The following is a 26,781-nucleotide window of genomic DNA, read 5'->3' as shown; positions in this document are numbered from 1 at the left end:
TTGAGTTATTAGCAAGTGGATCCAAAAGGTCAGAATCAACTGCATCTAATCATGTTTTTGGAAATCAATCGACCCTCAAGTTAAAAATAAAATAGGCCTAGGGCTGCATGTAGCAGGCGATGCGAGGAGCAGCAGGTCTCTTTCTATCTCATTCCCCAGTATGACTTTCACAATTAAGCCTGTGGAAGGACAAGTGGGTCATAGAATGGTTGTGGATCAAAGTGTTGCCAAATTCACAAGACATGATGAATACAATCAGAAATAATTGTTGCTACTAGAATTTAATTTCTTTGAAGTAACTCTACTCAGAAATCGTTTACCTCACGCAGGGAATTTGCTATAAATTAGATGGTGTTATACACCTACTTGGAAACTACTGTATTGGTGTGAACAATTGACGTGTATGAAAGTGACCTCCTTTGCTTGTATAACAGCTCATCATTAGCCAACTATTTTTAAAAGTGCCATATAGAATGCTAAAAATAAGTTCTTTGGAATGTAATACCCTCACCCCACCCTCACACTCAGCTTGTGCCAAATGCTATCCCCTGCCCAGCCTATGGGTTTTCCAAAGCTTGTGGGGATTATCAAAGAAAATAGAAAGAAATATTAGGTTTTACTAAAGAAATTGCAGTGGATCTCAACATAGAGCAGAGCTCTCAAAGTTAATCTACCAGGTTAAAGCACAGGTTAAATCTTTATGACACTAGACAGAAAGATGTGACCAGATTTTTAATTAATTCAAAGCATTCTCCAAGACAAACTTTTGTTATGATTCTCCTGCTTTTACTTTCAAATGTTGGTTTCCAAGATTGAATAACTTATTCAATTTTGCCTCCTAAACTACCAATAAAGGAGCTAGAATTTGAGGATCTCAACTCCTGTTGTCCATTTGAATCACCGGGAGAGATTTTTCAAACAATCAATGTCTTTACCCACCTCCAGAGATCCTTTACTTAATTTGCCTGGAGTGGAACCCTGCTACTGAGGCTTTTAAAAAGTCCCAGTGAATTCTAATGTTCAGACAGAGTTGAGAACCACTGAATTAGATTGTAAGTGAAAGTGTTGTTTTGAGTTAGTTCTTTTAAAAGTTATTTTATAAATCTTATGATTTATAAAAACAAGGAGCAAATCAAATCAGATATATTTGAGGTCTGTTTGTTTTTAAATGAATTTCAAAGCAAATTTTAAAAACTAGTATCTACAAATAACATGATTGAAAGAAAATACTAGGTGGGACTCTCTGGCAGTGAGAAAGACAAGCCGCTACCTTCAGAAATGAAGGAAAAACCAAGGGGGAAATTCTGAGATCCAGTCAAGGTTCTTCCATAATTCGTTATTTGCACTGCATATATAACTGGAATGGTTTACTCCTTAGGCCATAAAGTCATAAGAATGGAATTGTTTTAGGGGCACCTGAGTGGCTCAGTTGGTTGAGTGACTGTTGTGAGCTCAGCTTAGGTCATGTTCTCATGGTTCATGAGAACGAGCCCCATGTTGGGCTCCAGGCTGAGCCCGGAGCCTGCTTGGGATTCCCTCTCTCCTTCTCTCTCTGCCCCTCTTCCCCCTCTCAAAATAAATGAATAAAAACTTTTAAAACAAGAATGGAATTGTTGTATAAAAACAGATCATTTTCTTGGTTGATGCTTTGCAGGTAAATAAATAAAAAGAGAGGGTTTGAGGAAAATATATGGGTCAATATTACAGTCTGACCACATATCATAAGGAGTTATAAAAAGTTGTCAAACTGCTTCCAAACATGCCAGTATTACCAACAAGTAACACACAGCACACTGGAAGCATAAAATGGTCTTTTGTTTAATCATTTACATGTCTTTTAACACCAACAGTAACTATCTCACAAATGTTAAACTTCAAACTTTAGTTTCCTTTATGTTGTTTCCCATATGTTTGAAATCTGAGGTTGAAATCACTTTTGGTTAATCTTATCCACTAGCTTGATTTTAAGTTTGTCCCTAGAATTATGATATTTGATGCAAAAAATACAAATATGATATCCAAGCTATCCTTTTCTGCAACACGTTCAAAGGTTCTTAATTCAGCACTTACTAGCTGAACTGGATGCCTTTGTTATTTAAATAACCAGCTGATTTTTCTATGACTCTGTAGAAACACTCTTATTGCATAGAAACAGGCTATTTGAGTTGAAGCCAAAATTATTATGTTTGAAAGAAAGAAAGAAAACATTTGATTGTCACTATTGTTTTTTACATACCTCTGAAATGTGCAAAATTTGGGGGCACCTGGCTGGCTCAGTTGGTAGAGTGCATAACTCTTGATCTTGGTGTTGTGAGTTTGAGCCCCACGTTGAATGTAGAGATTATTTTTAAAACTTTTTTTAATGTTTATTTATTTTTGAGGGAGAGAGACAGAGTGCGAGTGGGTAGGGTCATAGAGAGAGGGATGTAGAGATTACTTAAAAAAGAAAAAAAGATCAGATGACAGAAGGAATGGCTTAAGAGCTGGAGAGAAGCTAAGCCTCTGCAGGTTACTGAAGTCAAGAAGCTAATTAATCAGTGACAAGAAATGCAGAGGAGGCTGTCAACTCAATGGCCGAATGGGAAAGTTATGAAAACACTCACCGAAATCAGTGTAAAATTTATTCAGTCGTTCCACCTTTGGACATAATGGTTTGTCTGATTTTTTACTGTTACACAATTTGCCACTATCACCCTAAAAGGGCTAGCACACTGACAAAGAGTGAATATCTTTAATATAAAGGGAGTTCACAAGTCAATAAGAATACCAGTAGATAAACGCATAATGCATAAACAAAACAGACAAAAATCACAGAAAAGTCCAGAATTTTTACAATGCAAATAATGTGATGAAAGATAATTTCTTCTCTTAAATTATTAATATTCTAAAATAGGACTTTAAAAGGAAGCAAGATTTCGATAGGATAGAGAGATTTAGGTAGAGAGCTGGACAGAGTAGTAGAGCACTTAAGAGCTCAGGCTCTAGGCGGTCAGATCTTGATTCAATTCCTGTTGGAGCAGACCCTTCCCAGCTATTTGGTTCTAGGCAATATAATGATTTCCCTCAGCCTCAGTTTCCTCACCTGTAAAATGGGAACAATAATAGTACTTATCTTTGTTTTGTGAAGATTAAGTAAAATAAAGCATGTAAAGTGCATAATACTTTTTAACATATAGTAAGCTCTCAAGAAATTGGCAATTATGATAATTCTCAATGCTGGCAAGAATATGCGAAAACAGCTATAAAAACAGGCTCCTCCTGGGGTAAATTGTTACAATTTTTTAGGAACACAATTTGGCTATATGTATTAAAATGTTTCCATATGTCCATAGTCATTGAACCAATAATCCTATTTAAAAATAATCAAAGAAGTGATCAAGGGTAGAAATCCACACTTATTCATAACACAGTTTTATGTTTTAATGACTAATGTTATAGCAGAGAGCCACATGGTCTCATATGAGAAAAGTTTTCAAATTTGCAGAAATAGGAATTTCAGTTTAAGAAAAGTGGGTAATGTGCCCTAAATTGTACAAAATATGCTTTGGGAAAAGTTACATTTTATTTGCAGTTGTATTATTCATACTTCTCTTTTGTATTATGCTTATTTTTTTCTAAATTTGGAGGCTGCAGAAGTCACTATCCAAGGGTATCTGAAATGAAAGCATGAGATATCTCACCCCCTTCTTAAAAGCCCTTTAAGGGGCGCCTGGGTGGCGCAGTCGGTTAAGTGTCCGACTTCAGCCAGGTCACGATCTCACCGTCCATGAGTTCGAGCCCCGCGTCAGGCTCTGGGCTGATGGCTCAGAGCCTGGAGCCTGTTTCCAATTCTGTGTCTCCCTCTCTCTCTGCCCCTCCCCCGTTCATGCTCTGTCTCTCTCTGTCCCAAAAATAAATAAATGTTGAAAAGCCCTTTAAAAATTACTTATTTTCCCTCACATTTACCACTTTGAGAGGATGTAGAAGAAGAAAACATTATTCAATTATCCTTGCTCTTGATTAAGAGAAAATTAAAAATTTCTGCACACGATTTTTCCTTGCCTCTTTGGCACAGCATTTATAAAAATACAAAAAAAAATTAAGTTTATTTATTTTGACACAGAGAGAGAGAGAGAGAGTAAGAGAGAACAGGGGATGGGCAAAGAGAGAGGAGAGACAGAGAATCCCAAGCAGGCTCCACACTGTCAGCCCAGAGCCTGAACCTGGGCTAAAACCCATGAACCGTGACATCATGACCTGAGCTGAAATCAGGAGTCAGACGCTTAACAGACTGAGCCACCCAGGTGCCCCTACGAAGAGGGGCACAAGATGTGAAGTGACTGCACATTTGTATGAAAATTGACAGGTATGTTTCAACTGGTATGCTTTTGCCTATATGCTACTGCCCTGAGCAGAATTTACCAGGGGATCAGGGGCAGTGCTCAGTGAGCTCGCCAGACACCTTCCAATGAGCTATAACTGAGACACCATGAGACATTGGGGCTGCTGATTCACAACACCCACCATAAGTATTATGGGCACTCTTTGACGGTCGAGACAGGACAACAGTGTTTCACATATGTATCCGAAGTGGAAATCTCAAAGACAGATATTGGGATAGAAAGAGTTGGTTTATGATCAAGGTGCTACACACATGGGGACCTCTAGAACCACCTTTCACATCGACAAGCAGCAAGAATGTACTTACTCAGCTATCAATTGCTTCTGAACAACACAAAGTGGACCAGTTAGTTTTTTTCTTTTTTAAAAAATGTAAATATTGGGGTGCCTGGGTGGCTCAGTCGGTTAGGCCTCCGACTTTGGCTCAGGTCATGATCTCGTGGTCCGTGAGTTCAAGTCCCGAGTCGGGCTCTGTACTGACAGCTCAGACCCTGGAGACTGCTTCGGATTCTGTGTCTCCCTCTCTCTCTGTCCCTCCCCTGCTCATCCTCTGTCTCTGTCTCTCTTTCTCAAAAAAAAATAAACATTAAAAAAATTAAAATTTAGATATTTAAATTTAATATTTAAATAATTTAATAATATTTAAATAATTTCAATATTAAAAATACTTTAACTATTAATATTTTTTAAAATAAGATTTATTTCTACAACCTAATATCACATGGAAATGGATAACTATATCTCTAATTGTATCTTACATTTACCTCTTAGGAATCAAGAATTTCATGTTCAGGAATAGCCACCATTGGATGACTCAGCTTCACAGAAAAGTTGCCCAGGATGTGATCAGGGGTAGGAGTAAGGAGAAATAAATGTTTAAATTTCATTTAAATAGATATTTAAGCAATGACATAAGTATATTATCGCTGACCACAGTAGATTCTTCCAAATGTAAACATTTGATTTGAATTTAAATTTGATTTGATTTGTTATTAAAAACATGGGCAGATATTCTTGACATAGAAAAAAAAGTGTCAGTGGTGAATACATTGAGCATGAGACCATATCTTATTTATCTTTGTGTCTCACATAAACTCTTAACAGTGTTTGGCATATAGCATAGATAGTTATTAATTATTTATTGAATAAATGAATTGTTAAAACACATGGCAGATTTCACAGAGAGGAAACAAAGTTATATTTATGTCTCAATCCTCACAATAGGCCTCAAACTGAAAAGCTCCAAAAGCGAAAGAAACCAATCATGCTCAGATCCCAGTATATGCAGATGTGTCTACAGAGAGTAAATGCTTCCTCAGAATATAAAGCATTGTGTATTGCAAACATTAAGAATCTCAATGTATAGGGACTTCATAAGCATTGCAATCTTACAGGATGAGGGTATTACAATTACTTTACAACACAGTGCCATTTTAATAGGAGAGAGGCTTTTTGCTTATATAGAAATGTTTATTGTTGCAGGGGTCTTCTAAGCATTATACATACATTTAAACCTATTAAGATAGAAAAAGGCAAAGGTAATGCAGGAAAAGAGAGAGGCAGAATGAGGGACCCACATACATGAAGGGCAGGGACGGGCTATCATTCATAATAAATCTGCCCCCCTTTTTTCACCATCTCTCCTCATTTCAACTTCGGGGGAACCACAGTACCTGATTTGCCAGAGCATTCCTTGTTCCTACTATTGTCCTGGGCAAATCAGGATTATAAAAATAATTCCCCCCCCCCCTTTCACTCTCACTAGGGTCCTGCTTTGATCAGTAAATCAGTAGAGCAGTGACTAGTTCCTAATCCTCCAGTAAAATTCAGAGGAGCCCAACAATCTGGCCTTGGCCCAGGGAGGGTGCCATCACTGGCTGCTAGGATAGCCAAGGAGGTCCTGTTCCACATCTCCTCAGGCTTCCCTCCCTCTGTTCCATCAGATTTTCACAAATGGAGCCTGCTTTTATTTAAAGCTATAGTTTCACTAAATCCCAAACATTACACTCTGTTCCCAACTATGAAATCCTCTGGGTATCGTAACATCAAGACTTCCTAGCTGCCTAAGACCATCGCTTTAAATAGAAGCATGATCTGGTCCCAGAGCCAACTAGAGATCTAAATAGCATTCCAGAAATCATCTGGAAGTGCTTAGTTCTCATTCATTGAGGTCTCCTGAGATCCTAAGTATGGCTCAGGACTGGACTCTATGTACCATTTCAAACCTTAGACCCAGGTAATTGGTCCTGGAGGCAGCAGAATCTTTAGCATACCTAGGCCAAGCTCTAGGGTAATTATATAAATCATTAGAGTTTGCACAATGGCAAATTTTCATTCTCCTAGTCGTTTAAGATATAATAGGATAAATATCCAAAAATTTTAAAATGTTGGAAACCTTCCAATAAAATTTTCAGCTAAGATTACAAAAGTAATTGAATAATTATGTAATACCTATTTTTATACTCCATTCCTTCTTTCCAATATAGGCACTCATTCATTTATATCCATTTCATTTTAATCTTTAATTTCAGAAACTGTGTGTTAACTACCCTAATCAACAGACGAGAACAGAAAATGACGAATCCAAATTAACTGGTATTTCCCTAATCATTTATGTTTGGCTTTGGAATGCTTTCTTCTCTTTATGATTTTTTTTTTATCACAGTGGGTTTGCCTTTGTATTATCCTCAAGCTGACTAAAAATGTAAAATAAAATGTGATAATAATATCTTTGAAGGTTAATGGATTTAGCCATAACAATTTATTATGCACTCACATGACGAATTCCTTACACATATTAGTTTACTTTTCACAACACTCTAGTGAGCACTGGTATTACCCTGTTTCACAGATGAGGAAATTAAAGCACTCAGAGACAGAATGACTTAGTCCAGGTCCAGAACTAGAAAGCGGCAGAGCCATGACTGGAATCCAGGATGAAAGTTTCAGAGACTGTGCTTTCAAAGCAAGAGTACAGTGGTAATATGCCGGGAAGTTACTCAGGAGACAGGACAGGGTGCCAGGGTAAGGGAGTGGGGTGCATCATTTTGCAAAAGGAACAGCCACATATTGAAGACATGAGTGCCTCATTCAGAGATCAGAAGCAGTCGGGAGTGTCTGGTATAGTTATGAAAGGCCACACCGGAGACATAATACAATGGAGCTTATGTGTCAGATGAGGAGTCTGACTTCATTCTCCAGGCAATGAGAAACCAGTGAAGTACTTTAAGCAAGAAAGGGGCATGTGTGATCAGATTTTCATTAAAAAAAAAAAAAGAAGAAGAAGAGAGAAAGTCATTGTGACTGATGTGCAAAATATGGAAGGCTGTGGAAGTGGAGTGAGAGGTCGGGGGGCTTGGAAGATTTATGTAATTCAATAGAGAGAATAAAGAAGAAGGTTTATATAAAAGCATTGCCTTACAGTGTGGAACAGACTCAAGATTTTCCTGGGTGACTCTAGACCCCCTATGCCCTAGGATGAGTGAAGAAGCATCAGGTAGACATGTTGATATGACTTCCCTACTGATTAGGGAAGACACACTGAGAAGCCTTGGAGAAAATTAATGTTGAGTGTTGATATCTATGCTGAATAGAGAGACTTTGTACCACATGAGGGCTAGAGATGCTAAGTGCAGAGGACAATAAAATATTGTGTGAAAATCTTCTCACAATAAGAATGGTAACAATGAAGCTAAACCATTAAAATAAATTCTACAGGGGTACCTGGGCTAGCTCAGTCGGTAGAATGAGTGACTCTTGATGTCAGGGTCATGAGTTTGAGCCCCATGTTGGGCATAGAACCTACTTAAAAAATAAAACAAAATAAATTCTACATAGGTGAGTGGCTTGCTATGCAGTGAGTAGGTGTATGGTGAAGGACAGAGTCATTCAAGACTGTTTATTTGGTACTAAGTGTTCTGGAAAGCATATTACTATTATGCCTCAAAAAAAAACCCTGAAAAGTTAGTAATTTTATCATCAGAGCATTATTCAGCATAGAAGGATGAGTGAGATAGAAAGCTCAGGTGAAATGAGACACAACATACTTTTATCCTGGATGCAAACTCATGTCCTGGATATTGTATCACAGATTAATTGGACCTTTGCTCACTCACTACTGTGGGATAATCAACAAGTGGTATTTGAACACAATATTCAGTTGATTTTTATTACACTCTTGATCCCAGCTGCCACCACACTAATATAAAGCCTTATGAAGTGTTTGTTACCAGTGTGGGGCTTTCTTATAAATGTCACTTCTTCTCCCAAGGTAACACGAACTTCTCTAACAAAGACAGATAAATGAGCTCAAACCAACTGAAGAAATCAGAACCCCGACAACCAGAAAAAAAGAAAACATGCAAAATGTGGTTAAACCACTTCTTTAAGTCTTGACTCCACATGAGAAATGAAATTCAAAGCTCTAACTTTGGTGGCCTCCCACATGAAGATGAAGGTGGTTTTCTTGGCTACCAGAAATTATGAAGCAGAGGAAGATTTGTGAGAAATGTTAACATTTTAAAATTGGCAAGAGTGCTACAAATGCTATTCACAATTCAATCCTTTGAGATTGCTTCTTAGCTGAGCTATATCTTCTCCTAAATCTCCTTCACTCCATTCATCTTTGGTAAACGGTAACTTCCACTTCCATTTCCTGGTGTAGACTTGTGAACCACTCAAGTTACAGTGTAACCGTCTGAAGAACATCCCTCAAAATAGATGTGACAAACTATTTTAGCAATACCTACAGCAAATTGTGTATTTCATAGGTATATAATGCTGTCATTATGAAAGTGTAAGCCTTTGGGCATCACGTGGATTGTGTCATTCAGTTTTAGGACCTTTACACTTGGCACAGGACCTGCTCCGCACAGAGTACAAGCAAATGATTACTGGGTAAATAAATTAAGGAAAGAAAGAATGAATGAGATGGCTATGGAAAAGAGGCTTTTCTGACTTGCAAAATTAAAGAATTCTGAATTAGTGAAGAACTAGGACGCATTTACTGCATTCCTAAAGAACTCATTTGTATGAAATTTTGCAAGTCGAGGGAATTCTGAGCTAGAACTATCATGCACATGTGTTCTATTTGACCCTCACAATTTTTTCTTTAAATTTTTTCTTATTTTTTTTAATGTTTATTTATTTTTGAGTGACAGAGAGAGAAAGAGCATGAGCAGAGGAGGGGCAGAGAGAGAGAGGAAGACACAGAATCCAAAGCCGGCTCCAGGCTGTGAGCTGTCAACACAGAGACTTATGTGGGGCTCGAACCCATGAACCTTGAGATCATGACGTGATCCCAAGTAGGACACTTAACCGACTGAGCCACTCAGGCACCCTAACACTCACAATTCTTTTGCCCAAAAAGGAAATGAATTTAGTTGTGTTTGAGGCTACTAACTCTACCTGCAGGTTTGTATTTCTAGTTTCTCTTGAACTGCTTAAATGTCTTGCAAACTTCTTCTCAGGCACCACCTCCACTTACGATGTAAAGGTGGAAGTCCTTCAAAATGCTCGGTAAGGGAATGAAGAGTACGAAATATGGGTTTGTCTTATTTCCCATAAAGACTTCGAGCTGCTGTATACCAAACACTGGATCCGCTTTATTGCTCGAGTCTATGCCTTTGGCATCTGCGTGGCTCAGTTGGTTGAGCGTGGTTGGTTGAGCTCAGATCATGATCTCATGGTTCATGGGTCCAAGCCCCACACTGGGCTCTGTGCTGACAGCTCAGAGCCTGGAGCCTGCTTTGGATTCCGTGTCTCCCTCTCTCTCTGCCCCTCCCCCCACTCACGCTTTGTCTTTCTCTCTCAAAAATAAATAAACATTAAAAAATTTTTTAAAAAGTCTATGCCTTGAACAAAACATGGGAGTGATCCAAGTTTTCTGTTACTGTGGGCAGTTTATGACATGTGCTATGAGGAAAAACCTGCTCTCAATGACAGGGAGAAATATACTACTCCTACCCATATGTCTTAAAGAGCTCTTCTGCACTAGCCTGAAAAATTACCTACAGAATATCAGTAATTTAAATATTTATTTTTAGAATTTAAAGATGCAGCATCTCTTTTTGGTGATGCCGAAAAGTATTAAAAATTTTCCCATGCCAGGGGTGACTGGCTGGCTCAGCTGGTAGACCATGTGACTCTTGATCTTGCGGTAGTAAGTTCAAGTCCCATGCTGGTGTAGAGATTACTCAAAAATAAAATCTTTAATTTTTTTTTTCCTATGTGTGACTTAGGGAACATCACTTTGGCTCTGGGCCTTGGTTTCCTCATCTTTAAACTCTGGGCCCTAACTAGATGAGTTCTGGTACCTCCTCTACTCAGATAACTCGGTGAGTCTGTGACATATAAAAGGAACTCTGTTGATGGATAAATGATGCTGTCTCAGAAAAAAAAAATTGCTTCTTTCTTGGAATCTCCTGCACTGAGCCACAGCTGAGCTAGAAGCTGTACCTCCATCAATGGTAAAGATGAACTCTCCATAGAATCTCAACTGGAGGGGCACCTGGGTGACTCAGTTGGTTAAGCGTCCAGCTCTTGATTTCAGCTCACGTCATGATCTCGCAGTTCTCGGGATTGAGCCCCGCATCTGTCTCTGCACTGTCAGATTCTCCCTCTCCCTCTCTCTCTGCCCCTCCCTGCTTGTGCTCTCTCTCCCCCTCTCCCTCCTTCTCTCTCTCTCTCTCAAAAATAAATAAACATTAAAAATTAAAACTAAAAAATAATCTTATCTGGAATCCTTAATATCAATTCTTAACTGTGCTACTTGCTCCTTGTATGTATGAACTTCTATAAATACTACAAAGTTTCACAACATCCCTCTGTGTATTCCCTGAGTATTGTCATATACTCAGTTGGCATTTGGTATATTTTCATTGTTTTATAAACCCAGAGAAAACTTCCTATTGAGTGTTGATCATTAATATCATTATTTTGGGGTCTAAGTACCAGTAAATCTAATACCAGTAAGAAAACAGGAATTTTCTGCTCTGATCTTTGTAATAAGTCTTTTTAGATATGGTTGAAAATTTACAAATTAAACTATTTTTATTGTTCGCCTTTTCTCTTCCATCCCAGGAGGGATAAGGCTTGGGACAGTTAGAATTCCTTCCTCTAAAGACCACTTTCTTTTTTTTTTTTTTTTTTTTTAATTTTTTTTTCAACGTTTTATTTTATTTTTTTTGGGACAGAGAGAGACAGAGCATGAACGGGGGAGGGGCAGAGAGAGAGGGAGACACAGAATCGAAACAGGCTCCAGGCTCCGAGCCATCAGCCCAGGGCCTGACGCGGGGCTCGAACTCACGGACCGCGAGATCGTGACCTGGCTGAAGTCGGACGCTTAACCGACTGCGCCACCCAGGCGCCCCTAAAGACCACTTTCTAAAGGGCAGTTTAATGGAATTTTTTTTCCTCATCTACTCTGTGTTCAGCCTGTTTTGAAAACAAATACCACATCCCTGTGTTTATTCACATTTTTCATCTAGACTTCCTTCTTTCTCAACTAGAAAATGACTTCCCTAAGGGGTTGAACTACACCATTCACTTTTTTCATTGCACAGCTCCCAGGTTGTAATGAAAATGGAACAACATCTATATTCCAACACCATTCAAATTCGGGATTCAAATTTGGGAAACTGAAATTGGAATTGACAAGGAAGCATATTTGTTCTCTGTCTTTCCTCTAACCTTCAAGGGCACAATTATTTGCTTAGTACTACAAGCAAAACATCACTTTCAATTGTTGTTGATATCATACTCATTCTAATACAGTCATAAACCAAAAGACTCTTTCTTCACAAAAGATAATGTTGGTGGGTTATTTTTCTCCCCTGTTCTTTCTTTTCCATAGAACATAAGGGCTATTAGCTATTATATTCCAATGGGACAAATAATAAAAAATACAGCTCGGTATTAAGATTCAGCCTCATAAATATTTTTCAGTCCAATTCCAGCTGTTCCTAATTTGCAACTAGTTATTCCCAAGTTGCAAGAAACCTATCCCAGGACCCAGGAGTGTGTCAACAGATGTCAATCGATGTATTACAAAAATTTGGAAAAGTGTTTCTTAGGAGGAACAGGCACAAACATGATGGGGTCAAACTGTGTTCTCCCCGACTTCCAAACACCCCCCTACCAGACCCCATTCTGCTCTCCCCTAACACTCCATTCCCAGCAGCATCTTTGAGAATGTAAGGAGGAGAGGTTGAAGAGGAAGAGAGCAAATGAGCTGAAGACTGTATGACTTAAGATCGGGAGAGCAAGGCTGTCAGAGTATGTCAGGAATGGCTGCAATCTAAGACCAAGTTACAATAGGCACTGCAGGATGTAGGTGGGGCAAGATGGGGGGCTAGGCAGTGAGTGTAGTGACAGTTTCAAGGTATACGGAAGACAAGGTAAGAGTGTTAGGAGGGGCTCATGTCATTCCTGAAATGTACTGTGAAGCAGTGTATATAAAGATGGAGGAATGGGGTCCACCTCCAAGGAAGTGGGGCAGACAGGCTACATACTAGAGGCAGCCCTCATCCCTGGAGAATCTCATCTCTAAAATCTCATCCCTGGAGAATCTGTCTCCTTTTACTCCTTGCTATCTTCCCGCCAAAAGCACATCCTAACAGCCATGGTAGTTTTTATTCAAACTTCAAACCATAATGGATGTGGTATTTACTAAGTTCGAAGTCCATAGAAAACCCCTATGTTTGGTTATGTTATGTTAGTAGGTTTTAGCCATTCCAAAGAGTGAGATCTTTTGCAAATTAGGATAAAAATGCTTATAATAGTACATATTTGTCTAATATTTTTATCACCTACAGTTTGATAAACTGTTAAAATGTTATTGAAATTTTGAAGCATAAAATGCATTCTCAGGCATACGAAGCTTCAGAATATTTGCCAAATAAGGACCGCTTTAAAGGCCTTCTTAGATCAAGAAGAGAAACAAATGCAGGAGGGTGAAGTAGGAAATTCAGGAAGGTAGGGTAATAAAGCACTCTGAGTATGGTTTTGCCATTAAAAAAAGAAAATAGAAAAAAGAAAGACCATGTAAAAGACAGAAATTATAACCATAAAATGGCAGAAATAAAAATTGAGAATGAAATATATCAACATGATGAGAGGTAATGGAAGGGGCAAGATGAGACTTGTCTTACTAGAAGATTTAGATATTAATAAGGATATATGAACATGAATGTGGACCCTAAGTTAAGGGCAATCATAACAACAAAATAGAATGAATCACTTTTAAACTAGTAAACTAAAACCAAATCTCTTGGGTGGAAAGCTGGAGAGAAAAGAAATTGTAGTAATGGAAAATGTAAAATAGTATGACAATATTAAGGTCATGTAGTGAGATAATCTCATACATTAAGAGAAATCTCTATAGGCACAATTAAAAATCAAGACCAGAGAATATTTGGTCAATAAAAAATACACACACACAAGAAAACGTATAAAAATTGAAAATAAGAGGAAAAGATTTATCTATCCAAAATGAGACAAAATAAAACTGGAATAGCAATGTTATATTTATAAATGGATGCACCTTAAGAAAAAAATTATAAGAGACAAGAAAATACATTATATACTAGTAAACAAAAAACTCAATGGACAAGAAGATCTGACCATCATAAGTATATATTCTTAACAATACAAAGTATTGAGATTAGTGGTTGACCTCTGATTCTTTGAGGGCAAAGGAGAGACCTTATGCTTCATTTTAATGCTTCAATAGAACTAAGATAGTGTTTCAATGACCAATGGGAGCTAAGTAAATATTTTTAAACAACCTGAAGAAGGGTCCAACCCCATGGTCATATCTTCCTTCCACAAAAGGTTGCTACTTGATTCACAGAACATATGGAGCATAAGGCTTATTGAGGGCAAATGGGTACTATTATTTGATAGCTGTAAAGGAAATGTTCTGAGTTGTATTGAACCAGTCACACGTGGGTAAACTTCAACAAATTGAAAAATCTGAAAAAATGTTCTGCTTATATTTTAGTGAAAGGAGTAAAACAGTGATCACATTAGGCAAGATGAAGCCACATAGGAACATTCTGCCCTGAAGTTTCAAAATAAGAGACTCCTCCATGATGCACATACCACATGGTATATGTGGTTTTTGTTACATTGAGTAAAAGAATAATGAAATAAATTAAAGCAATGAGACAAAAAAGTAGGTTGAACCATATCAAACTGATAAAATTGATGTTCTTGTAGGTCAAGAACTGTTGGATGTGGATCAACCTCATACAAAAGACATTTGAAAAATAAGTCATAGCATTAAAGGAAGTTTAGACAAACAACTGTGCTCAAAGATAAACATATATATGTATGTGTGTGTGTGTGTGTGTGTGTGTGTGTGTGTATATATATATATATATATATGGAGACTCAATTTATAAAAACTCGGTTTACAAAGATGAATGCCTCCACAAGGGTTTTTATCATATTTCAGGGCCTACAGCTGCCTCCTTCTATAGACCATTGCCCTCAGTTGAGGATACCAGCCCTTAGCCCTCAGCTGAGTTTCTTGACACTCTCCCACATCATGGTCCACAACCAAAGATTGACTGACAGTGGGGATCAAAGTTCAGCACCTTTTCCACAAGGGTGGATAGCTTTGCAATCTATGCTAGCCTCCCTATGAGTTAGGCCAAGGCTCACCTCTACCTGAGAACACATTTGCTCTGCTACTTGTCCTTCTCAATGAGGATTCACTCTCTCTTTTACAGGAAATAGCACAACCTCAGTAAATCACAAACACCTGAACCCTTGTCTCAGGCTCTGTTTCCAAGGAAACAGCTCTAGATACCATGCACTGGGGAAGAGGCAGGTGGCAGCTGAGTGCTCTGATATATAAGGAACTCATTTTTCCTTTGTGCCTCTATCTGAACAAGGTGCAACTTGATGGCAGTTTATTTTCTTTATGCCTATAAAACACAAGTATGATCAATAGATTCTAAGGAGCCAGTATGTTTTTTATAAGAGCTTTAAAAATCATCTTTGTCCAAGTGTACCTTTCCTCACTAAAATTGCCATCCAGCCTGCCTCCTACTGCACAGTTCTTATGAATTAGTAAGTTCTTAATTTTTAAAATTATTTTATTAAAAATGTTACAGTGAAAAAAATTAGCTATAGATGACAACAAATGAGCTCAGAGACAGAGGTATAAGAATTGATTGTTCTTGATTTCCTGGAAGAAATTTAAAAGTCAACTGTTTGTGATTACATTAAGTACATTTTAAGAATGAACACTGGCGATTAGATAACCTGAAACATGCCTGGTCTCAAATGCCAGCCTGTCATTAAGGCATCTGTTGTGTTGAAATGTCCTTCTTGCCCTCTAGTGGAGAACCTAACTAAATATGATTGATACTTGATTTTTCAGAACTGTTTCTCTTAAGATACCTGCTCCCTGGCACTCATTTTTAATGTTAAAAGCCCAATTAATTTGCATTTACCCATTTTGAACAGAATGTTCTTTATGAACATATACAGATTCATCCATTCTGAAAACAATTTGGCATAGGCAAACAGTGCCCCTGTTTTGGTTTCCTGAAAAATCTAAAAACATTAAAAACCGATTTTGAGTTGGCTTTTTCTCCTATTCCGCCCACCTCAAAGGTTTTCTATTCTACAGTATCAGAATAGTTATCCAATTCTCAGAAACTCCCAAAGTTTCCAGAAAAGTTTTGGAATTGAGAGCAAGGTGGCTTATCTCTCTGGGATGATAGAAAATAAATTTTCTTGGTTTATTCACACAGAAGGATTTCTAATTATGTAGATGAAACAAAAACAGATATTATCAAGGAGGAGGATAAAATGAGGTTTTTGCCTCTAAAGTTCAAGATGACTTCTTTTTTTTTAAATTTTTTTAACATTTATTTATTTCTAGAAAGAGAGAGAGAGCACGAGTTGGGGAGGTACTGCCAGAGGGAGACATAGAATCTGAAGCAGGCTCCAGGCTCTGAGCTGTCAGCACAGAGCCTGATACAGGGCTGGAACCCACAAAATGCGAGATGATGACCTGAGCCAAAGTCAGATGCTTAACCAACCGAGCCACCCAGGGGCCCCTCAAGATGACTTCTTTCAGTAAATATGGCGACCTCAGTCTGTCAAAGTATTAGATGTACAGTGGTTCTCTTAGACACTAACCTTTGAGTCTGCTGCAGAAACATGGTTGCAGCCTGGGGTTGTAAGGTGAAAAGCACTGCGGCCTTTCATGATAAACCCAGTCTCTTCCAATAACTCACATCGTCATGGCCTTGGGTGTGTTAGGAGTATTATTCTGCAACATTTGTCTCCAGTTTCCTCATCTGTGAACTGAAGGAAGGCGCACGACCTCAGTGGTTAGTTCCTCTCCTGACGTAAATGGCTCTGTTATTTGGCCAGACAGAAGTCTATGATTCCAGAGTGGTGCTATTGGTGAAGTTGATGATGCTTTCCTTGATAGTTTTTTGTTTTGTTTTGTTTTGAAGGGGGAGTCTTAAGAAACATTAGTCAAGTGCCAGCTTTTGAGCTAGTCTGCTGGAATTTTATACAAATTATTTACACTTTCTGAGCCCAGTTTCTTTGTATGTGAAATAAAGGGGATAAAACCTACTTTATTATGCTTTGAAATTTAACTAAAATGCTGTCTATAAAGTGGCATGTTATTTGCAACGACGTGGATGGATCTTGAGGGTATAATTCTTAGTAAAATAAGTCAGCCAGAGAAAGGCAAATCCATATGATTTCACTAATACGTGGGTTATAAGAAACAAAACAAAGAAAAACAAAAACTCTAAAAATTAGAGAACTGGTGATTACCAGAGTGGAGGTGGGGTGAAATAGGTGAAGGCAATGAAGCGTGCACTCAGCGTGGTGAGCTCTGAGTACTGTAAGACCTGTTGAATCACTAAAGTGTATACCTGAAACTAATATGACTGTATGTTAACTATACAGAAATTAAAAAGTTAAATTAAAAAATAATATAACAAAATAAAATAAACATAAATAAATAAAGTGGAACGTATGCCTACTTTTTCCCAGTATGAATTTCTTTCTTACAAAACTTCAGTGACCCCTCAACTCACTCCCTGCCTTCTGCTCACATATCCAGCTAACCCAGTGCCCCCAGGGATGCAGAGGCTGTCTGAAAGTCTTACTTCTGACTAACTTCAAATGATAGGTCTTGGTTCCAGTTGCTTCTTCAATACGCTGGCCTGCTTCCATTTCCTCACGCTTGGCCCTGTTCCTTTTCTTTCCCGCCTGGAAAACTTCCTGCTGTTCCTTCTAACCGGAGTGCCCAGCAGGCCCCCAAATGGCTTCTTTTTAGACCTGGATTCAGACACTGTGGCCTCATTACGTCTTTCTGGATTCATCAGGCTAGAGCAGGACTTCTGTAACAGATACTCATAACTACTTGATTGTCTTCTACATGACACTTGCCACAATGATCATTAAGTAATGGGCTTTTTTTGCATATTTAATTTCTGCTTCTCCCAAGTAGAGAAGAACGTACCTGGCAAAGGCCCCTCACATTTCTCTGACCTTGATCTCCGTGTATGGCCAGCAGAGACACCTAAGGGATACTTAGTAAATCTTTGTGAAATAAGTAATTTGTCAACTTCCTGACTCCAGGGTTCCGAGACCTCGTGTTGGAATAAAAACCTGCAAAATTTATGCTCCTTATTACCAGTAGGGAGTTAGGCTCTTACTTAGACAAGGTTTTTGTAACCTTGAACCAAATCACTTAACTTAGTGTTCATTTTCTCATTTTGAAGCTAGGTGCAATTGTAAACGGCTTCTCTCAAAGGAGTGTTGCTTTATTCTTAAAATACATCTGGAAAAGACTTTTCACATCTTTAGATCTAAATATTTACAGCTTACCTTAGAAAAACAAATTTTTATTTCAAAGCCCCCTCAGCCTTTGAACCAGTAGGTGAAGGTTAGAATTGCTTTAGATTTTCCCTTCTGCAGCTAAATCACAATCTGCTTTAACTTCTGTTGATCAATCTCTGTTGAAATATCAGAGGAAGTCTCAAAAAAAAAAATCTCCTCTCAGATGAGCTACTAAAAAATTTAACCCACGTTGGAAACATGCCTATATTAAAATTTTAATTCACTTATCACATGTCTGTAGATTCATAGAGTCAGTTTTCTGAGTAGCCATGCAATGATATCACCAGTTAAGATAGTCTCAATAATGGACACAATAGAAACTTTACAAGTTGACTGAATTTGAAAATAAATAAGTAGGAGAACAAATGGAGGAAAAGAAAGTGAGAAAATTCAACATATATAGGGCGAATGACCCAACGGGTTTAAAGGAAGCATGCTCTTGACCTAGGAACAAGCTAAAGCCATTTTACGGAGGATCCTTTCCTACCTACCCATCCTGGATATAAAAGTTGCCTTCCTTTCTTCTGTCTTCCTAGTTCATTCACATAGTACAGCACTACCAGGAAACCTCATCAGAGGTTCCAGAGTCCATTGCCAACCCCTAATACTCCATTTTGTGAAAATAAAAGACAATAGAGCTTGAATCTCCTGAGAAGTTCACTGTCTATTACACTTAGGTGTAACATTCCTATGCCTATTCCCTAAACTGTGTATTTCTTATCCATAATACATTTGGCTAAAAAGGTTCCCACACTATTCAAATAACTGTCTCTCACTTTCGGCTTATTCTGAGTGATCCTTTACGTAGAAAAAAACAAATAATGAATGGAATTGGACTGAAATATCCCCATTGTGTTCACTCTCCTCTCATTTTGTCATTGCAGACAAGTTATATTTCCTCTTTGTTCTTAATCTATAATCTCAAGAGCAGCTGCTTGGAAAAGAGGCTAATAAAAACGGATCAGTAAATACTGTGTTGACACATCATAAAGATAAGATACATTTCAAGTTAAATGTTTCACCTCTCTTAGCAAGAACATAATTCTAATATAAAGGATTGGTATATTCTAAAATCTCATTTTATGAAAAAGGCATTTTAATTTCTTAAAAAGTAAATCATAAAGTACATGTTGGCAGCTACAGTACTTTTTCAAAGAGAATGACTTTTAATAATTGAAGCAGTGTTCTGGGGGAAAAAAAATGTACCTTCTGATTCAGTTAAGCCCATGAATACTGGACATATAAACACTCAGCCCAATGGTAAATGTTACAAGCACATAGGAGCAATTTTGATTAAGAATTCAACCTAACATTTATGACTTTCTTTAATTAAGGAAAAAAAATCCTGTGACCTAAGGTAGTATATATACCATTTAATACTTGTGTCTCCTTTTACTTGATAAAAGTTTTATGTGAAAAATCAACCATTATAATCAAGCACTTTTTAACATGTTGATATAGTTTTTCTTTGTAAATTTATTTCTCATAATGAAGTTTATCTTCTTGCTGAATCATTATGGAATTTAAAAGATGAAAGAGGAATAATTTGCTACCATAGGGAAAGCTCAAAATTTTCAGAAACGTAAAAACTTTTAAGATCATCCAGTCCAGTGGAAGTTATGAGTTTAGGAGTGTTTTGTTTTGTTTTTTTGGTTTTTTGTTTTTGCTTTTTGGGTTTTTTTTTTGTTAAGCTTATTCATCTATTTTGGGAAAGAGAGAGAGGGAGAGAGAGAGAGACAGAGAGTGTATGTGCAAGTAGGGGAGAGGCAGAGAGAGAGGGAGAGAGAGAGAATCCCACACAGGCTGTACATTGCCAGCACAGAGTCCAATGAGGGGCTTAAACCATGAGATCATGACCTGAGCCAAAATCAAGAGTCAGAAACTTAACCAACTGAGCCACTCAGGTGCCCCTGAGTTTAGGAGTTTTAAGTAGGTCTCAGGAATCTTCATTCTTCTGAAGCTCCCCATATAATTCTCATGAAATACAGCCCAGTTTTGATCTTAGAGTAAGAGTTTTAGAACCAAACCCAATATCCTACTATTCCAGAGGAAAAAGAAACTCACATAAAAAGAGTGACCTGTGTCAACAATATCATTTCTGTAAATTAAATGTACACAAAATAATGCAATATTCGGAAGAAAATATGCAAACAAATGAAAAATAGTATAGTAGACTATGAAGAAAAAGGAAAGGGGAGTGAGAAATCAGAGGTAAAGCAAATACATATGGGAATAAACTTGAAAGCATTAAAGGAATGAATAGGTTGTAATACAAGGAAAAAACACATTATAGATGAGAGTAATGTCCTCCCAGTTATATCGATGGATTGTTTCTTCACTCCAGCACCAAAATTCCACAAACAACAGGTAGCATGCTGAAAAAATATATAAAACTGAGAACTTAAGTTGGAACATGAAAGTTTCAGGTTGCCACTTGATCTTGGTAAAAATCCTATGATAGAGATTCTATTTTTTTTTTTACATTTTTTTAAATTTCTTTAAGTAATCTCTGCACCCAAAGTGGGGCTTGAACTCATGACCCCGAGATCAACAGCTGCATGTTCTATCTACTATGCCAGCCAGGTGCTGCTAGAATTCTATTTTTATTGCTATTTTATAAATAAGGAAACTAAAGCAAGAGTGTGGATTACTTTTCTAAACATGGCCGTAGAACAATTCATTTATTCAACAAGATTAATTCAGCAACTGATGTCTTAACTTGTTTAGAGGCTACAGTTTTGTTGCTCTAGGTCTACTTACTGATCAAACTGGACACTTCTAATAATGACAAGGAGCAAAGAAATAATTGAAATCATATAATATTAAAACTATTTAGGGGCGCCTGGGTGGCGCAGTCGGTTAAGCGTCAGACTTCAGCCAGGTCACGATCTCGCGGTCTGTGAGTTCGAGCCCCGCGTCAGGCTCTGGGCTGATGGCTCGGAGCCTGGAGCCTGTTTACGATTCTGTGTCTCCCTCTCTCTCTGCCCCTCCCCCGTTCATGCTCTGTCTCTCTCTGTCCCAAAAATAAATAAAAAACGTTGAAAAAAAAAAACTATTTATTAACAAATGGTTTGTTACACTAGTAGATATATAAGATATTTATTTTCAAAAAAAACCTATTTTTAAAAGTATTTTTTTTCCAAAACAATAGGAAAAATAGAATAGATACACTTTTACAAAAATGTCCAGGACGGATCAGGACACGTGTCATCTTCCACAGGAATATATGTTTTCCTCTCTCCATGAAAGATCTTCACATCTTGCCCTGACCCCCAGCAGTTCTGATCACAGCCTGGGGTCTGTAAGCTGGAGTGATCAGGGCTGGGAGGGTCCTGGGCAGGAAGAACAGAGGTAGGAGATGAATAGCTAATGCTCTCCTGCTCTGAAGTAAAAGCTATTTTTCAAGGGGCTACTCCAGAGATAAGCACTGAAACACTCCAATTGAATGTGTTAGAAAAAGCTGGCTCCAACACATGCATAGAAAATATACAGTAGAGGGGCACCTGGGTGGCTCAGTCGGTTGAGCATCCGACTTTGGCTCAGGTCATGGTCTCGCGGTCCTTGAGTTCGAGCCCCGCATTGGGCTCTGTGCTGACAGCTCAGATCCTGGAGCCTGTTTCAGATTCTGTGTCTCCCTCTCTCTCTGACCCTCCCCCATTCATGCTCTGTTTCTATCTGTCTCAAAAATAAATAAATGTTTAAAAAAAAGAAAGAAAATATACAGCAGAATTTAATAGCAGTGGAACCAATGGGGGATACCTATGTGAGGAAACCTGCCACACTTATCTCTTCGATGAGACAGAAGCAGACTAGAAATAAAAGAAAATGGTAAATGGCCACAAACAAGGTACAAGGATCATGCGTTTTAGGAAACCAAAAGTGAATAAAATGGCTGCACAGTCACAAATTAGGCCTCCAGATAACACAATTTTTCGAAAACTGAAAGAGAAGATGTCCTCAGAATGGCTGTCAATGTTCCCCTGGGGCTTCAAAGCTGTCTCTCTGTCTATAAAGATGCTGTTCTCACGGATAAAGCCTTGCAAGCTTTCACTGTAGAGCCTTCCTGAGTAAGAAATCCCAGCCTCACTCCTGCCAGCACATCAGAAAAATCATCCTGACTGTGAAGGTCTAGTTCTCCTTCCCTCCTCTCAGTACTATTCATAGGTCCGCCATGTGTTTTCTTGTTCGTTTCTACTGCAAGTCGGAAGAGCGACCCAGGGGAGATGGCAGTAAGAGAGAACTTCCTGTCCACATGGCCTGTGGTTGTGCTAAAAACAAGGTAGAAAATGGAGCTGGGATAAGAAAAGAGGAAAAAATACAGAAAACTGAGTGCAAAAGTGGGAAAAAGGAAAGTAAGCCAGAAGAATTGGGATTTGGGTTTAACTTAAAAATTAAAAAGAGAGCTGCGCCTCAGAGATAATGGGAATACAACACAGAAGAAATGAGGCAGAGGATGAAGAAAGAATAAAGGTTATGAAGAGTGATCAGCTTTCAGTTACATACCTTATGTGCAGATTAGTTTTCTTACTTGATGGCCAGGAGAGTAGTTGAGACCTCTGTGGTGATGTCTGAGTGGTGCTTAGAAAAAGTAATCTTTCTAAAAGAACTGAATTCTCAAAAATAGAGGGCGTGGGTTCCTGACAGCACAGTCAGCTAAGTGACCAGCCCTTGATTTTGGCTCAGGTCATGATCTCATGGTTTGTGAGATCAAGCCCTGTGTCAAGTTCCATGCCGACAGCATGGAGCCTGCTTGGGATTCTTTCTCCCTCTCTCTCTCTGCCTCTCTCTCTCTCTTTCTCAATCTCTCTCAAAAATAAATAACAAACAAACAAACAAACAAAACATAGAGGGTGGATCCACTAGGCTGTGAGTTAGACATCAGCAGATATGCTGTGGAAGGTGTTATTAACTTTGAAGATAAACATTTTTATATAAATTACAAAATAGAGGAAAAATTGGTAAAATGACTGGGGATGAGATAGTTGTAAGAAAATGACCCTCCACACCCAGACCTATAACTCCTCTGTACCCTTTATTGTATCAGCAATGATATATGGCCCACGGCATAATATGTCAAAATTAAAGAAAATTCTCTTGCATTCTGATAGCCAAAGTTTTGATTTACAGGATCCTGGACCCCACATTTAGAACATAAACATAAGATTTGTGAATATATATAAAATATAAATTACTGTCATACCTATGTCCTCTCGGGCCTTAACATTTTATTACCAGAGTCTGAACTTCATTTGACTAGTCCCTGCTTTTCTTTTCCTGAGGGCTCTTCTGGGATTAAGGCTCCCATCCCACAGGCACAACCCTCAAACAAAGACAAGCAGGATTCCCCACCCTGCCCACCCTCCCCCCCTACACTCCACCTCAGATTGCCTCACTCTGAGTTGTCCACATTGGCTCCTAGAATTCACCAGCAAACTCAAGCTCTAATTCCCACATGGTAACTTGCTTGATGATACACCCTTTATTCGACACCTTCTCCTTGTCTCAGTTCCCTACTTCCTTAACTGGTGTTTCCTAGAACTACCTCCCAAACTAACTACTCATACATGAAACTTCTTCTCAGGGAAACCAAAAAAGACACAATTGATTCTCATTATTCACAATAGTTATGTTGTATTAAGTCACTGCAAATATGGAATTAGCAAATCCTGAACCACTGCTCCAGGATGAAATATAAGATTAAGTTCCTGTGAGTCTGATTATGTTTTCATCAGTCAATCATATATAGTCTTGTTTAATGTGTCTTTCTGTTTAAAGATATCTTATTTAATATATTATTATTCATTAACATTGAACCTACAGCTAACAGCCCTATTATTCATGCCTAAAGAAAGCTTACCTGACATGTATAGTTTCTCTGTGAGGCACATCATAGCCTTCTAATGTATAGATCGCCAAACAGAACTTCAGCACTATGCCTGAGAGGCCATTTTAAATAGTGAAATCACCAAGAAAAAGCACAGAAATTCAAAATCTGTGGTACTAAGACATGGAGAGAATGATTGCTTATAGCATGAGAGCTAAAACAAGAAAATAGAACATCACCTTGTTCACCCCACTGGGAACATGTGCACAGGCCAATCAAATATTGCATTGTTCTTCACATGTCCACAGATGACCACAAAAGTGCAGTGAGTATTGCTTTCAGGGTTACCAATAAATTCTAGTGGGTAGGCAAATTCTTAAGTACGGACTCCTAGAATTTTCTACAAACAAGGGGGCAGGAAAAGAAGAGTAAAGAAGGATATGTAGATTATCTAAATCGATGATTCTAAGAGGACCTCACAGAATTTACCTGCTCCCAAGATGCAGGTAACTGTGTTTTCCACGTATACTATAGGGGCTCAGAAGTAACTAATCTAGAACCAATGAGGGCATGCCATTTAGGTGAAGAAAGGAGGAAACAGCAGTGTATTATATGACTGATGGTCATATACCAGACAGGACTGAAAACACCCCAGTAGATACCAGAGCCCGCATATGGCAAAGAAAGATCAGATGCCCCCTGCCTCCACCTCCCCACCCCACCTATGTTCCTATGTTGAAGCACTCCATAAACACCCTGGAAATTGCACACAACCCAAGAAAAAGGGAGTTTCTCAACTGAGTGAAATTGTATTAAATGTACTGATAAATCCATAAATTGACTCATATTTAGTTTCTACTTAAAATGGAAATAATCCCAAATATTCAAGCATCTTAGGCTCCTAGTGAATAACCTGTATCATGTTAGGATTTGTTCATCATGAACACACATTTATTTATGGCTATACCTACAATGTGAAAAGTATCATATTAAGCATGTCACGCCCTAGATGGACACTAGGACAATCACAACAAATGAATACAAGGTAACTTGTAATATACAGGAGATACGTTGGCACAGGCAAGGATTATAAAAATTAAAAGGAGAAAAACATCCCTGAATGTTGATGAATGGGGAAACTTCACAGAGGAGCAGGGATGGTTTTACTAGGCTCTAAAGGATGAGAATGGTTTGCCTTGCATAAGTAAGGTGAAAAACAGGAAGGTGTTTTACATGAGGAGTATGCAGGAGCAAGTTAAACAGTAAGAAATTCCCAAGGCATGCCTGGAGGGAAAGAAGTCGATTGGTTAGGAAAGTAGAATCATAAGAAAGAGTAGGGAGAGATAACAACATGACAAAAGAAGAATCCATTCAATTTGGTGAATGATCAGCTATGAGGTCAAAGCAGAAAAAGGATAATGGCTGAATCAAGTTTTGAGTTTGAGGACTGAGTACTGTGTTATTAACGACAGAAGTAAGGAAGCCAGAACAGAACTCATTCGAGGCATAATGAATGATGAGTTTGAAGTGACAACATGACATCCGAGGGGAACTGACAAGAGAGCAGCTAAAGATATAAAACTAAATCTCAGAGGAGAAACAGAATAGGAAATGTGGATTTGAGAATGATCAGGACTAAGATAATCACAGAAGCCTGTGAGTGGGTGGGTATCTGAAGGGAGGCAATTAGAGAGAAGGGGTAGAGGAAGAAGAAGTGTCCACAAGAAAACAAAGAAGGAGCAGTCAGGGAGTTGGAATGTAGACATGATCCCAAGAGTAGGATGAGGAGGGAGATTCAAAAGGGCATGATCAACTGTGTCAGCTGCTGCAAGGGATAAAAGACACAGAGGACTGAGGAAATTCAGCTGAGTTTGCTGACAAGCAGTTTATCTCCAGAGAGCAGTTTCAATAGAGTGGTTGAAACAAAAAGACAGAATGCTTTCAAGAGTGGGTTAAAGTGCGAATTTATAGAGGGAGAATGAAGATAATGGCTATTGATCACTTTGAGAGAAAGAAAGTCTTGAAATTACTACGCTTGTAGCACTATCAAGGAAAAGGAGGGAGATGTGTTCATTTTGTCTTTTTTTTTTTTTTAGGTGTCTGCATACAAAAGGGAAAGCGTCCAATGAATACAGGACAAATGAAGATTCAAGAGAATGCTAAGAATGGCACTCCAAGAAGGTGTAATAAAATCTAGTTCTTATATGGTTGTTATGTCCCAGATACTACCAGTATCAGTGCTTTGCATCAATTAGTACATCTTAATCTCATAATACTCTAGTAAGGTGTGTACTAGTATCATCCTCATTTTGCAGGTGAGTAAATGGAGGCATGCATAGCCTAAATGACTTAACCAACATCACTCTCTGGAAGGAGTGGTGTCAAGAAATGAACTTAGACGGTCCAGAGACATCTTGCTCTTATCCACTGGGCTATGTTACTTTGAGGGATTAAAGAAAGAAGAGTAATAACTCCCTTCATGAGACCTCAAGAAAAAGAGGACCCCCTAATTTATTCCAAGATGAAAAGGAAAGTACCTGAGCATCATCACATGTGATGACATCATATGATGGAGCTCTGTCTTGAAACTAAGAGAAGATAGGGATTAAGGTAAAGATATAGGACACTCGGAGTGGGATGAAGATTTAGAAGAAAGAATGTAGTACAGATTCAACAGAAGAATAATAAAACCT

The 26,781-nt window shown here is 38.3% G+C and overlaps 2 protein-coding genes across 2 annotated transcripts in view; both read right to left on the bottom strand.

Moving 5' to 3' along the window:
* The window catches only part of TINAG (tubulointerstitial nephritis antigen), a 142,956-nt gene extending 120,530 nt beyond the window's left edge, over positions 1-22,426 (bottom strand). Inside the window, exons 1-2 of the mRNA XM_047860364.1 lie at positions 22,292-22,426; positions 21,442-21,596 (exon numbers count right to left, since the gene is read on the bottom strand). Of these exons, the coding sequence (XP_047716320.1) occupies positions 21,442-21,596; positions 22,292-22,426 (290 nt within the window). The remainder of the gene's footprint in view (positions 1-21,441; positions 21,597-22,291) is intronic.
* A 362-nt stretch (positions 22,427-22,788) lies between these two features.
* MLIP (muscular LMNA interacting protein) overlaps positions 22,789-26,781 on the bottom strand; it is a 115,493-nt gene continuing 111,500 nt past the window's right edge. The window contains exons 13-14 of the mRNA XM_047860363.1: positions 26,626-26,676; positions 22,789-22,842 (exon numbers count right to left, since the gene is read on the bottom strand). Of these exons, the coding sequence (XP_047716319.1) occupies positions 22,789-22,842; positions 26,626-26,676 (105 nt within the window). The remainder of the gene's footprint in view (positions 22,843-26,625; positions 26,677-26,781) is intronic.

The sequence above is a fragment of the Prionailurus viverrinus genome, chromosome B2, assembly GCF_022837055.1.
Source record: "Prionailurus viverrinus isolate Anna chromosome B2, UM_Priviv_1.0, whole genome shotgun sequence".
NCBI classification, from domain to species: Eukaryota; Metazoa; Chordata; class Mammalia; order Carnivora; family Felidae; genus Prionailurus; species Prionailurus viverrinus.
This window is presented reverse-complemented; position numbering and strand designations above follow the sequence as displayed.